The sequence below is a fragment of the Trachypithecus francoisi genome, unplaced genomic scaffold (genome assembly GCF_009764315.1).
Source record: "Trachypithecus francoisi isolate TF-2019V2 unplaced genomic scaffold, Tfra_2.0 Lachesis_group0, whole genome shotgun sequence".
NCBI lineage: Eukaryota > Metazoa > Chordata > Mammalia > Primates > Cercopithecidae > Trachypithecus > Trachypithecus francoisi.
In genome coordinates this window covers 92,342,317-92,358,055 of record NW_022681453.1, presented here as the reverse complement: position 1 = coordinate 92,358,055, position 15,739 = coordinate 92,342,317, and the positions used below count along the sequence as shown (strand labels likewise).

Sequence of the window (15,739 nt, the reverse complement as noted above, 5' to 3'; positions counted from 1 at the left end):
GACAAGATTGGACATTAATTGGTATTTATTGAACCTGAGTGATGAGTATGTGAGGGTTCATTGTAATATTTTTTTCTACTTCAAAAAGTGAAAATTTTTCACAATAAAAATTAATAAAAATTATGGCTTAGTTTTACAAATGTATGTTTAGTTAATAGATTTTAACAATACTAAAGGAATATTCTGCAATGAGTAAGCAGAGTTTAACCTAGGAATTTAAGGACACTTTCATATTTTAAAATGTATCAATAAAATTTATCACAGTAGTTCACCTATGTAAAACTTCGGAATCCTTAGACACCAAATGGCAGATGCCAAATAACATACTCACAATTGCATTTTTTAAAATTATAAATGAGAAACCCTCAACTGGGTGCCTTGGCTCACTCCTGTAATCCCAGCACTTTGGGAGGCCAAGGTGGAAGGATCACTCGACGCCAGGAATTTGAGACCTATCTGTATAGCATAGTAAGACCTTCTCTCTGCAACAAATGAAAAAATTAGCTGGGCACAGTGGTGCATGCCTGTAGTCCCAGCTACTCAGAAGGCTGCGGCAGGAGGATCGCCTTGAACCTAGGAGTTCAAAGCTTCAGTGATCTATGATTGTGCCGCTGAATTCCATCCTGAGCATCAGAACAAGACCTGTCTCTTAAAAAAAAAGAAAAAAAAAAAGAGGAAAAAGGTATTCTACTTCCTTGGCAAGATGAAAAACCAGAATTAATGATGAGATACCAAAGCATTGTTTCTTAGAGTTAGGTCCATATCCTACTGACATCTGGAGGCCTAGGAGGTAGTAGTTAAAAGTAAATATCTACTGAATCATGAGCTCTCTACATTTACCTGTCAGAAACACTACAAAAACCCTCCTTGGTTGATCTCCATCTGTCCCCATCATTTCTATCACCTAACTTCCCCCAAATAGTCTCCACCCCTACAACTGAGAACTGATTTAGTCATATTTCAGTTAGTTTATAGAAAGTGTTCTAAAATTTAAAAAAAAATCATATATCTGATTGAAACCCCCTCATCCTAGACCAGTTCAAATTGGATCCACCTTGCGAAGTTCTTCCAGAACTGCCAACCCAACTTTAGCCTAACTTAATTGCTAGGGTGTTAGTATAGTCTTCACTTTTATAATTTAACAGAAAATGTTATTATGTGTTTACGTGTCTGCTTTTTTGACTGCATTATGAATTACCTTTGGTCAGGAAAAGAGATGGATGGTTTTTACATTTGGTTTCACACCCTTTAGCCATAAGTAGACTACCTAGTATATATAATAATAATGTAGTCAATGCTTTAAAGATTGTAAGATTTTTCAAAATGATTTTTTAATATTTTACTGATTATATATAAGGACATTTAATAACACAAAAAGAGAATTTTTTACACATTGAAGTCTGCTTTAATACAGGATTTTCTTACTGAATGTGGTGTATAAAGACTGTATATGAAAGTGGGGGAAAAGCAAAGTAGTTATTTTATCAGTTTTAAACATCTACTATTAAAAATGACTTAATTCTGTTTAATAATTTCATTTAGCATTGTTTAACAAAAATATACATAATTTAATTTCTACTTTGTGCATTTTATCATTACTTAATACTATTTTATATTGTTTAATATGTAAATAATTTCTGAAGTAAGATAACTCATTAAACTTAATCAGTGAATAATAGTAAGCATAATTAACATTAGTCATTTAAATAACTTTAATAATTTTTGCATTAGTTGAGAAATTCATGGAATTTTTATTTTCTATTTAATTTCAGTCGTGTTGCTTGACACAACAACTGTGCTGGGAGAACTAGGATGGAAAACATATCCATTAAATGGGGTAAGTTTAAATATCTTTGAAAAATCACCATCATTGTTAGATTTTTAAGATCTCCTAACAATTGATGGAACAGTGAATTTTGTGGCCTACTTGTTATGAATTTTGACATATAACTTAAATCCCATACAGAAGATTGAAATAAGAACTGGTAATCAGTGGGAATGATATGTAAAGATCCTTCCTTTCTCCTAAGTTAGTAATTATTCTTTAATGCTGTGTTTATACATAGTAACATTAGAATATCTCCCATATAAATATTTTCCTTAAATATAAATTTCTACGTGTAAGTTTATGTATGTTATATTTATGTTACATTTGATACCCTCAATGAGTATTTGTGCATAAATAAACTTTAAACTACCACAGTATAAATGGATTGTGCAAATATTAACAATTTGGTTTTTAATACAAAATACAAGTCTACTAAAATATTATGCATTTTTGAACTTGGTAAAAAGATACAAGGTGATTAGGTTTTCGTTAACTGAAATAGTGGTATTTAAATGCTTGTAAGGGTGTGTAATTTGCAAAATATAGTGTTTCATGGACCAACATTTTAGCTATGGTTGTACTTGACTTTTTGTATATTTTTATATATTTTGCATCATTTTCACATTACAGTATATGTCTACTTGTTTTCATACTAAGCTAAAATAAAAGTGGTTTGTAAAGCATTCTGCTTTGATTTTTGTCTAGTTAATCAAAATATTGAATGATAGAGGCAGTCACATGTTTTCAGATACACTTGGGTTAGCTTTCCTTTTTTTCCTAGAAATAGTAGTTTTCTTATTACACATTCGTAGTTGACATTTTCACATTGCTTCTTCTATTATATCTTCACATTTAAGTCTCAAGGAGAAATTGATCCAAATATGTTTTGTTCTTTTAGAATCTTTCGCATATTGCTGTTTGAATTTGACATTTTACAACAACAGTTATTCACTAAGTGTGTATTTTCAACTAAAATATCCTATGAAGAGTTAAATCTTCCTCTCTTCAACAGCCCATTTGCTTCTTTAGATTTGTAAGTTTTATATACTGTAAGTTTATTTTTTGGAAGTTTTGTTTATTCTACTAAAATGCTCATCGAACTGTTTCTGAGGTATGTATCTTAAACTAGGGTTATGCTTTTATGTTCATTCTCTTATTTCCACTAAAATGAACAAACATTAGTATTGTTGAGTATATTAAGTGGGTCATGTTTGTCACTTTCAAGAAATGAATGAAACTTTTCTAAAATACCTTCCATATATGTGTGTGTGTATGTGACTGTGTGTGTGTGTGTGTGTGTGTGTGACTGTAAGTGTGTGTGTAATCTTATGAACAGTAGAATAGATTGATGGTATAAATAAGTTTTTAAAATATGCAATTTATTTTTTTTCTCTTTTAATGAAGAGAATAGATTACTGGTAGTAATGGAGCTTTACTTAATGATATTTATAGGTTAAAATAAGGAATTATTCAGTAAGGATGAAGAACTTTTAAAAGAGGCTACTGAAAATACCAAGAATGAAAATAATCTAGCTATCAATACAGGTTACAGTATTTAAAATCCACCAGAACCAATAATCAGTTTATAACATGTAAACTAGCATTTATATCCATACATTAAAATTGTAATTATATCTAATTGAAATCATATAAAGTTTTCAGGTACTCAGTTTCACTGAGCCATGCTAATTTGATTGACCATTTTAACAATTATATTTTTACATAGACACTAATTCAGTTGATTTTACAAATATGTCGTGGGTGGAAGAGACATGTAGACAATATAGTTGGCAATACATGATGTAAACTATATTTGGTATTATAAATAATGTATTTCCAAGGAATAACTTTTTAATTAAAAAAAAGCTCCTCCTGTAAAGAATTTAGACATTTTTGAAATTGTATAATGTGCTACATAAAATACAGGAAATTTAATCATTGATTTCATAGATTTTTTTTTACTTAAAATCATCTTTCCACTAGTAATATCATGCTAATATAGTTACAGAATTAGGCATTCAGAGTGTGCCTGTGAACAGACCAATAAATAGACATTTCAGTAGGAAATTGAGCATCCCTGGTTAGTAATTATGGAAAAAGGATGAATAGTCTGAACAAATAACGTTTTAGGCTTACAGAAATGAAAAGAGAATTATGAATTTTCTAAAACACTTGCTTATCAATTCATTTGTGTCAACATATACTTTTTCTTTTAATCATTGTCCTGAATTCAATTTAACAAACTTCCGTTTTATGTTCCTCTATGCCAAATACCCTGTTGTTGTTCCTAAGACAGATTTTTCTACCCTCAAGGGGTATTGAAGCACAACGATAATTATACAGAATCACTAGACTGAAGAATGTGTCTTCAGGTTGTTCTGAGTAATGTTTTGTGAAATAATAATAAAAAGGAGAAGTTAATTCTGGTCAGGGAAAATTGGGAATAAGAAGTTGCATGTCAGCTCTTTCAAAAAAAAAAAAAAAAAAAACACCGTGAAGGAATTGCATAAGGGCTTGAAAAAAAGGGAGAAGGCAACTTCTAGGTGAAGGGAGTGGCTTGAGCAAAGGCACTGAATTATTTCATGTATGTATCAAGTTTTAGGAATGTTGAGAATCATTTGGCCTGTAGGGATGCATTGGAAATCATTTGACCGGAGTGGAGGTATATAGTGAGAAATAGGACCTGTAATCATAGGCTAAACCATGTTTTGCAAGACTTAGAATTTCACTAAGTTGAGGTAGATAGTGCATATCTCTGGATCAGTAAGTTAACTTTTAAAACCTAAGTTTAATATGTACATGGTGGATGAGATCTTTGTTACATAGTTCTATTGGGCTTAGATATAGCCACTATAGTATACAAAAAAAAAAAAAAATACCATTTTCAACAGTGGAGTACCTGTTAATTAAACATTAAGACAAAATTGAATGTTAGGAAAACAAAAGTGCTGTTGGATAATACATCACATTTTATTTTAGTGACAGTTGGAGAGTAGAAAACTTTGTGTTTCTCTAATACTGAATATTGGTTTTGAATATCATATTTTATAGATAATTTTTGTGTGCTCTGACTTAGATGATCACTAGGGCTTCGGCAATGCAATGTAGTACAAGATATGTGATCCTATCTGTTGGCCATAGTGAAATGGTATTAGGAAACTTACCCTGAAATACTTCATGTATTAGCCATGGTTCTTTGGAGAAAGAGAACCAATGGGAGATATATCTGTATCTATTATGTATATCTGTATCTATTTTTCTACCTAATGAGAGAGATACTGAGATTTATTTTGGGAATTGGCTCACATGATTATGGAGGACATGAAGTTCCATGATCTACAAACTGAAGAACAAGGAAAGTTGGTGGCATAATTTAGTTCTAGTCCAAAGGCCTGGGGAGTGGGTACTGATGTCAGTTTCCAAGTCAGAAGACCCAAGAACCAGGAACTCTGATTTCTAAAGGCAGGAGAAGACAGATGTCCCTGCTTAAGAAGAGAGAGCAAATTTGTCCTTCCTACATCTTCCTCATTCTGTCTCCATTTCAGTGGATTGTATGAGGCCAAGTTACATTAGTGAGGGAGGGCAGATACTCTTTAATTAATCTATTGATTCAAATACTAAGCTCTTCCAGAAACATCTTTACTCACACACCTGGAAATACTGTTTTAACCGTTATCTGGAAATAACGTTGTAGCAGTTATCTTTAGCCTAGTCATGTTGATACATAAAATTAACCATCACAGTTAGGAAAATAAGAAAACATGTTACTCATGTGTAAATAAAAGCTGTAAGTAAACCTAACAACTAATGATTTTTATTTTTATAACAGAAGAAGCATAGATTACAATTAAACTCTGTAGAAAGATACTTTATTCCATTAATCAGAGCCCATCATTTCCGAATATAATTTTTCCAAAGATGAAAATCAAAGATTGGATGTACTGTGATAGAGAATGGAGTATCTACCAATAAACATTTGTTTTTATAATGCAATTTAAGAAGTAATTCATCATAGTACAAGATTTCAGTATTACAATTTGATTCATCCTAAAATTGAAATTATCCAAAACTGTACCATGTATATATTCAAATTCTGAAAACAAATTTTGGTGATAATTTCTGTTGGTGACTATGGATTGTTATAGTTACTGTTTTCAAACTGATATTTAAATAATTTTTCTTCTTAGAAACTTCACAACATATACGGCAATGTTCTAGACACCCATCGTGTTAATTTCAATTATATTGTTACATATTTCAAAGAAAGGCATTAGGTTTTGTTAATTAATCAATTCTGTCAGTGGGCATTTCTTTACTATCCATGTTTGTAAGACATTTTATAACTGTAAGGTGTTAATTACCATCCACATAAGGGAAAGGGCTTGATAATAGTACTCATATCATTCGATTATTAGAAGGATGAAATTATGTAATATATGTAAAGAAGTTACAACAATGTCAGGATCATAATAAACATTACATAAATATTATTGTTAGGAGTATTGCAAGAACCCCAAATATTTTAAAGAAATGAAAAATCCAGACTTCTATATAGAGCGTTTGTTTCTTTGCTTTTTCCAGAATCATGTTTTATCATGTATCAAATATTGTTTTCTTTTGAACCACAATTATATTTTTGTGCCTTTGTTTACTTAACAAATAAGACAAAAATATAGAATGAGTACTTTTTTCATTTAAATATAAATAAAATACGTATGTATACTCATTTATTTAATCTTTCACTGCACATTAACTGTGTGAAAAATGCTATTTTGCGTACTGGAAGTGGTGGTGGACATGGTCAGTCATTACAAAAATATATGAACCCTCTTGGGATCTAGTAGTAGTTATGATCTTTAACTGTGATCTTTGCTTGATGTATAATCAAAACATATGTTATATGTTATTAAGTTAGCTTCATAACCAAGAATTGCCAGAGCAAATATGGGCAGTAATAATAGAAAGATTGAAAGCAAATATGGGCAGTAATAATAGAAAGACTTATTTACCCTAGAGTGAGATTCCAGTGTGGTAACTGCCTCTTAAAAGATGCTGAATTGAATTAACCAAATGAGATAGAATTTGAAGGCCAGTGTATTATGTTCCTTGAAAGCATTTTTCTAGAAAAGAAAAGTAAACCTGGATACTCACTGGGAAGAGATAGATACATGAGACATAATTCTTACATTTCTTCCTTTGGTTTGATGAGTCAAATATTTTAAAAGAGCAGCCTGTAAATGAACAGCTTCCTGCACAGAATCTCATGTGATGGCTGAGCCTGTTTGAAGACGGTCATGTTTAGTACCCAAACGTTCTCTTACAATCATTTGCAGTTGGAGGAACACAATCTGCAAAGCCAACGTTTGTTTCTTGAGACCATTCCTTTCAGGGGCTTGTCCCTGTTGAAGCACATGTCAGCACAGGTGAGCTCATGATTGCCTGGAGATCTCCTTGTGGCTCCTGGGACAAGCAGAAAGGAACACATGGCATTTTAGGATAGAAGCCTCCTGTGTTTACGGGGGTGGCTTCCAAACTTGCTGTCTCCTCTCCTCTTCTTTGCTTTATGTAGATTTAAATTTCTGACCTATTTCATTTTTCTTCTCTCCAAAGAATGTCTTTGAACATTTCTTGTTCTTGCAAGGTAGATCTGCTGGCAACACATTCTTTGAATTTTGTTTGATAAAGTCTTCATATCTCCTTCACTTTGGAGGGAAAATTTTACAAAGTACAGAATTCCAGGTTGGTGAGCTTTAACAAATCTCTAAACACTTTAAATATTTCACTCCACTCTTATTGCTTGCGTAGTTCCTGAGGATGAATTTTATGTAATTCTTATCCTTGCTCCTCTATACTTAAGGTGTTTGAGTCTTCTGGCTTCTTTCAAAGTTGTTTCTTTATATTTGTTTTTGTTTTTATTTGATGTGAGAATATTTTTTGAAATTTGAATACGGTATATGTAGAGACAGTTTTTCTGGCATTTATCCTGGTTAGTGTTCTTTGAGCTTCCCGAATCTGTGGTTTGTAGCCTGACAATAATTTGGAGAAACGTCTCTGTCATTATTGCTTTAAATAAATATTGTTCTCTTCCTTTCTCTTTTTTTCTCCATCTGATATTGCCATTACACATAAACTGTTGGATTTCTGCTTCCTTAAATTATGATTCTCAGGCCAAGGTGGGTGGATCACCTGAGGTCAGGAGTTCGAGACCAACCTGGCCAACATGGTGAAACCCCATCTTCACTCAAAATACAAAAATTAGCTGGGCATGGTGGCGGGCACCTGTAATCCCAGCTACTCAGGAGGCTGAGGCTGGAGAATCGCTTGAATTGGGAGGTGGAGGTTGCAGTGAGCCAAGATCATGCCCCGGCACTCCAGCCTGGAAGACAGAGCAAGACTTCATCTCAAAAAAAAAAGTTATGATTTTCTGTATCCACCAGTCCGTCTCTCCAATTGATTTTTCAGTTTGTTCAGCTTTTTACTTGCTACAATGGAGAAGCTAATTCTAAACTACTTACTTGCTGGACCAGGCAAAATAATACATTTTCAGCTGTCACAAACATTATATAATGGGTTGCAACATTTGCTTAAGCAGTTTTACAAATTATGATTCTAATTAATTTTCCTTTACCTTCTATTTTCTTGCCATAAGCAGTCCTGAAATTTTCACTTTCTCTTCGTATCAGTCACTATCAGCAGCAATTGGCTTTATTTTCAAGTTCATTCAATCTAAACAGTAAATCAAGCTTTTATCCCTTTACATGACATTGTTGCTATTTTTCCTTACAAATCGGTAAAGGAAGATGTCAGAGCTTTCTTGTGATATGCACATCGAGCAGTAGATGATGAAACTCCCAGGTGCTCTTAGAGATTTAAATCTGTATGTCTTGACTTCATAGGAATAACCATGTACATTTCTGTCTCAGAATATTCAGATTATTAATGTGTCATGAGTCTATAAAAGAACTGCAATTCAGCATTTCAGCATTTTACGTACTTTTTGTGATCTCAATAATATTTATGTGAAGTAAATATTTTTATTGCCACATTATATATGAAAAAACTGGACCTGAGAAAAGTTTCAGAACCTACCCATGGTTGTGATGACTAAAGAAGCTGATATTAAAATTGGGGTCATGTCAGTTCCAAAGCCAAGACTTTAGTCATTACGGTGTACCTATAACCACAAGTTGATTTTCAACATTGTGATGACTGCGGTGAAGGGTGTAAAAGAACTCTCTAAGACTGATCAAGTGCAGACTTAATCTAGTTACAGTGTTGTTAGAAAGACAGATTTTGTTTAAAAGGATACATAGTTATTGCAAAGTACTGTAAAGATTAATTCTCCTTTGAAGCTTAATTAGTAATTAAACTAAGGATACTGAATTATTCACAAATGCTTAGTTAAAAGCCTAAGAATATCTGGTGCATGTTTTAGATTGTTTTTATATTTAATTATCTTAGAAAGGAACTAAAGAAATATTCCTTTTGTGTGTCTCTTTTAGAGACATTGTTTTCATTTATTTGCACCTCAATAATTGTGTCTTTTACATGTCTGTTATTGACCGTAGGCTAATTAAGTGTAAAATATGGACTAGTCCAGTCCAAACAAAACTTATAGAAATAATTATATTTTAAATGATAGAGTACTTGCCATTCTCAAAATGTCTTCTAAAGTAAGTTGTCCAGCCAAGGGGCTTGCTGAGGGATACCAGTTATAGTTAGTGACACAGTGCCCTACTCCCTCACCCATATGTTATTGAGACAAAGATGGACACATAATCTAAAGACAACCAGTTCATTGACTAGACCGTAGAAAGTAGAATTTCCTTGAGGAGAACTCAGGCACATGAATCATCCAAAGCTGATGGCTTTTATCAGCTCATGCGTGGGTAAATAACCACCCCTGCATCCAGGTAGTACAGAGAAACAGGTGAAGGAATATGCATAGTTTATTATAGAGTCCATAAATTTTTAATTATTTAATACTCGAGCAACTATGATTTGTGTCACTTCTTTCTCCACTATCTCAGAATATTCCTTCCTGTACAGCAACCTCTGCAAAAGAAAATGGATTGCTGCCTTCTTTTTCACTAGTTGAAAGAGCATGTTTTGGAGAATGATGAAATTAATTCTATGGTGAGGAAGAAAAGTAACAGAAAAGCAGGTAACAATGTAACAATGATTTAATAAATCAGATGTGAAGTATTTATTGATGTTCCTGAATATGTAATCACTTTTGTATTCTCCGGGCAGCTGAAAAATAAGTATGTATGGAATTCATTTTTCAGTATCCCTGCTATTCTTTAATGAATAACCATGATGATGTCTTTCTGTAAAAATATGTAGGTATATAATACACATTGTACACACACACACACACACACACACACACACACACCTTTAAAAGGTATGGGTTTCATTAAGCCAAATCTTCTTGCCTTACATAATACAGTCTTTTATTTATTTTTATTTATTTTATCTTTATTTTTTGCATTGTTACTTACAAAGCTTTAACTTCAGTCTTTACTTCCAAGATAAGTTGCTGGTTATTTCTTTTAAAATAAATTCCTATATTGTAAAATATAAACTAAGATTCTGATTTTATCAGCAAGTTCATTGTTTTACTTAGAGACATTAAAATACTTATAAACTATTTTATTTATAAATAAAATAATCTGTATGTATATCCAGAGCAAGCACATACAAATACTAAATTGTCTTAGGAAACCCTAAGATATTATTAATAAAATACAGATTTTCTTTTTTCTTTCTTTCTTTTTTTTTTTTTTGTAGAGATGGGCGGGGGGTCTTGCTATGTTGTACAGACTGGTCTCAAATTCCTGGGCTCAAGTGATCCTCCATGAGCCACCATGCCTGGCGTAGACATTTTTATAAATTTAATTATTTTCTATTTTAAGTGATAAATTTATTTTCTGCATTTTCTTACTTTCTACCAAATCTTTTTGATTCAACCTTCAAAAGCTCTTTCAAATCAGCCTGTATCATCAGCTTCATCTATCACTCCATCATCAGTTTGACTCTTCATCATTTTCTCTCCAAATCACCATAGTTGCATCCTAGATTGTTTACCTGCTTTGGGTCTTTGTCCTGCCCCTTCTTCTGACCTTTCCAGTCCATCCCTCATCCTGTTGCCAGAACTGATTTTCTAAACTGAAGATCTATTTATGTCCATATCCCTAATCTACTAATCTCCTCCTCTCCTTTCCTACCATTTAACCTGTGGCCAACAGCTGCCTTTTCTGATCTTCATCTTTAACAATCCCTGATCTTCAGCCACCTCCACTTTCCAGCTTTTTCAAAAAAGACCTTTTTGATCGTTTCTTCCATGTGACTTGCTTTCTCTTGTCTTGGATATAAGACCATGCTTTTGTCTGTCTGTAATGTTCCCTTTTATCTCTCTTCGTTCCAATCCCCACTTTCTCTATCTCACTTTTTCCTGTGGGTCTCTTAAGACAGAAATGTTCTGCCTTTTCTGGAAGACTTACGTTGCCAAAGGTTGAATTAGGAAACTCCTTTTCTGGGACCATCTGAAACTCAGTGTATATCATAGCGTTTATCTCACAATACTTAAATGTCTATCTTTTACCATACTGTGAACTCTTGCAGTAATGGATTGGGTGTTGTATCTCTGGGTCAGGTAGATGGCATAGTAAGTGCTATATGAGGGATGCTCAGTAAAAGTTGGCTGGATAGCTAAGTAAATGTACATGTAACAAATTATTTAAAATAGCATATTGTTTAAAGTCTATATTTTGCAACTCTCATTGCATCTGGAATAATTTGATACTAACTTTGGGCAGAATCAGTTGTGGAGAAAAGACTAAATGGTTGTGAAAATTAGACTGTGTTCTTGTTCATCATTGTTCTTAAGTACAGGTAGAAAGTTTATACATTTGCTCTCATTTTTGTATTTTAGACAATCCATTATCTCACTATTCTCTCACTAAAATAGAAATTTAAAGGTGGAATGGAAAGATATTTACCTACAAAATAAAAGACTACAAAATAGCCATTAAGGTATTTAAGTAATACCTATCAATACTTAATAATATACTTTCAAAGAATTAACGACTGGTTTAGAACAGTTGATGATCTAAATCACATCTGGGAATTATTAACCCCAGGTGGTTATTAATCCTGCACTTTGTAATTAAGATGAGAATAAAAAATGGAACATATGGATTTTTAATGATTGATAGATGGACCACAAATTTTAGAGAATTAATACTAACCAGTGAAGCTTTCAAAAAACATAGGTCAGCGTTAAATGTTAAATAGGTTTTTGTAATCTATATTCCATGCAATTAGTATTTTGAATTAATGTACCATAGTCAGCAAAATAGATTCTTAAAATGATTTGACTTGGTTTTATTTTAGCAAAGCAAAACCTATTGTGCTAATAAATATAATGCTTAACTTAGTCTTCTTCTTCCCCATAATTAGCAATGTATGCACAATGTATACACAAATACTTCAATGAGATTAAAGAAGTCTTTCATTAAAAGCATGGAATTAGGATTTGCATGTGTATATAGTATGTATCTGTATATATACGTATTTTCTTTTCTTTTGAATGTTCATGCATCCTAAAGGCCATGTTTGGGAAGATAAAATGAAATTTGTTCTGTTGATTTAGAGAGATTGATTTAATAATGTGATTCATTAAACAAATTGTATGTTTACATTAAATGCAATGCTTTCTGGTGCACATTAGAAGTGATTTCTGTATGGTTACCAGTGAAAATACTCTAAGAACTTATCATGTTCATTATAAATATCATAGTAATTAAATATGTTCCATATTATAAATAGCTACCATATTATAGTTAATTTGTATTCTTTCTATTGATAAGCATTATACTAATTGTGTACATGACCATAAGCCCTAGTGGGAACAGAATTGGCAAGGCACATTAGAAGACATGAATGGAGGCCCATATGCCTGGAGAATAGAAAGAGAGAGAGTATGAGAGAAACAGAGAGAGGGAGAGAGACAAAGAGAATGAGAAAGAGAGCAAGCGAAAGAAAGGAAGAGAGATGTCAAGGAAAAACAGGTCAAAGGGCCTTGTAAGTGATGCTAAGGCATGCCATTATGATGCTAATTTCAGTGTAAATTTATTAGACAGTAGTAAGCAAATTAACATTTTGAAAAGATTACTCTAATTGAATGCAGATAGAATAGTTAGAAAAATTCAACCCAAGCACAAGGAACTTAATAGTCTGGCTTCAGAAGCTATTATCAGCTAATGTCATTAAATATTACCACATAGCTCCCAGCTATGTTATGTCTGTCTCGATATGCAATTTATATCATTTCAACAAGGCTGTCTTTCTTAAAAAATACTATTTATATGATGGTTTTGAATAGGTTTTTAAGACTTGAAATCTCTAAGTCTCCAATTTTAATTATTTTACCATAGAGAAGGAATAAAATTTGAATGGTGAAAAACACGTAAAATATTGTCTGCATTTTTATTAATGTATCCTCAGTATTTAACATTAATTAGTAGCACTAAGTTTACCATCAATAAATATCATTTAAGTGAAAACTGAATAAACTGATTAATTATTTTGAGTATTAGAATTATTACAGAAAAATATATTTCACACAATATACAGAATGCTTAATATGGTATTCACATTCTGCCTAATTGACATATTGTCTATTATTGGATTTAAGACTTTGTAGGATTATGTTTTCATTATTTCACTGAAAATCTGCAAAGAAGATAAAACACTTCAGACGGAACCTATGAATGTTACTGTATCTCTTTCATTAAATATCAGTTTCCAGCATTTTGCCTTTGTTTATAAATGTAGTTTGGATAAAATTTATGAGCATAATGCTGGATACAAGGTCAATACATAAATTCAAATTTATTTCTATCTACTATAAACAAACAAAAAACAAAAATGTATGACATATCATTTTCAACACATCAAAAAACGTAGACTATTACTGCATGAACTCACCCATGTTCAGAGTCTAGAGAATTTGATCTCATAGAATTAGTGAGTAGAATAGCAGTAGGGGATAGGGAAGGTAGAGCAGAGGGAAAAAGAGACATTGGTCAGTGTTGACAAATTTACAGTTAGGAGGAAAAAGTTCCGGTGTCTTATTACACAGTGGAGTGACTATGGTTACAATAATATTGTATATTTCAAAAGAACTAGAATTGCTTTGGGCAGTATGGTTATTTTCATGATATTGGTTCTTCCCATCCATGAGCATGGAATGTTTTCCATTTGTTTGTATCATCTGTGATTTATTTCATCAGCATTTCATAGTTCTTCTTGTGGAGATCTTTCACCTCCTTTGTTAAGTATATCCTAGGAATTTTGTTTTATTTTTGTAGCTATTATAAAAGGGATTGAGTTCTTGATTTGATTCTCAGCTTGGTCATTGTTGGTGCATAGCAGTGCTACCAATTTGTGTACTCGATTTTGTAACCTGAGACTTTACTGAATTCATTTATCAAATACAAGAGCCTTTTGGAGGAGTCTTTAGGATTTTGTAGGTATAAGATGATATCATCAGAAGCGGGGAGGGTAGGAGGGGGCAGTGAAGGATGAAAAGCTACCTACTGGGTACAATGTACACTATTTGGGCGACCATGACACTAAAAGCCCAGACTTCACCACTGTACAGTTCATCCATGTTACCCATAACCACCTATACTCCTAAAGCTATTGTAATAAAAAATTTAAAAAAAATAGCTGTAAGAGAATTTTGAATGTTCTCACCTCAAAGAAAAGATAAATGTTTGAGGTAAAGGATTTGCTAAATACCCTGATTTGATTATTACATAATGTATACGTGTATCAAAACATCATACTGTACCCTGCAAATGATGTATAATTATGTGTCAATTTAAAACAAAATAAAGTTAATAAAAAACCCCACAAATACTTAAAGTATCACAAATCTAAGAAAAGATGTGCGGGAATATTGCATTGAAAACTACAAATAACCTTTGAAGAAAATAAAGACGTATAAAAATTGAAAGATATACCTGTTCATGTATTGGAAGAATCAGTATCAAATACAAGTCAAATTTCTTAGTGCCCTGTAAATGTAATGAATGCAATCCAAGAAAACACCTCAGCTAGTATTTTCCCCCTTTTTCCAAAAATTGAGTTGAAATTAACATATCACCAAATTGACCATTTTAAAGTCAACAATTCAATATCATTTAGTACGTTCACAATATTGTACAACCACTACCTCTATCTAGAGTTAAAATATTTCATCACCCTATATCCATTAATCTGTTGCACCCCATTCTTCCTTCCCCGCACCTCACGCGGTGGCACACACTAATCAGTTTTTTATCTCTGTGGATTCACCTATTCTGTGTATTTCATATAAATTGAATTGAATGATACATGACCTTTTTGTGTCTGGCTTCTTTTACTTAGTGTGGTTTTGTGTTTCATTTGCATTGTGTAATGTGTCAGTACTTCCTTTTTATGGTTGAATAATATTATGTTGTATTTATATATCTGTTTATCCTTTTGTATATTAATGAACATTTGGGCTTTTTGTACATTTTGGTTACTGTTAATTGTATTGCTGTGAACATGTGTGCACATTATTTGTTTGAGTTCCTGCTTTCAGTTATTTCGGATATATACTTAGGAGAGGAATTTCTGGGTCATATCCCAATTCTGTTCAGCTTTCCATGGAACCACCAAACTGTTTTCCATAGTGGCTGAACCATTTTTATGTTCTCACCAGGAATGTGTGAGGGTTCCAGTTCCTCCCTATCCTCACCAATGCTTGTTATTTTCCATTTGGTTATTTTTTAATGTAAGTAGAAATTGATAAGTCACTGTATTAGTCCATTTTTACACTGCTGATAAAGACATACCCAAGACTGGGAAGAAAAA

At 32.4% G+C, this 15,739-nt stretch overlaps 1 protein-coding gene across 2 annotated transcripts in view; it reads left to right on the top strand.

Annotated features, from left to right (window-relative positions):
- EPHA6 (EPH receptor A6) overlaps positions 1-15,739 on the top strand; it is a 941,507-nt gene that overhangs the window by 53,545 nt on the left and 872,223 nt on the right. For both annotated transcript variants that reach the window (XM_033211549.1, XM_033211551.1), the window contains exon 2: positions 1,773-1,837. In XM_033211549.1, the coding sequence (XP_033067440.1) occupies positions 1,773-1,837 (65 nt within the window). The remainder of the gene's footprint in view (positions 1-1,772; positions 1,838-15,739) is intronic.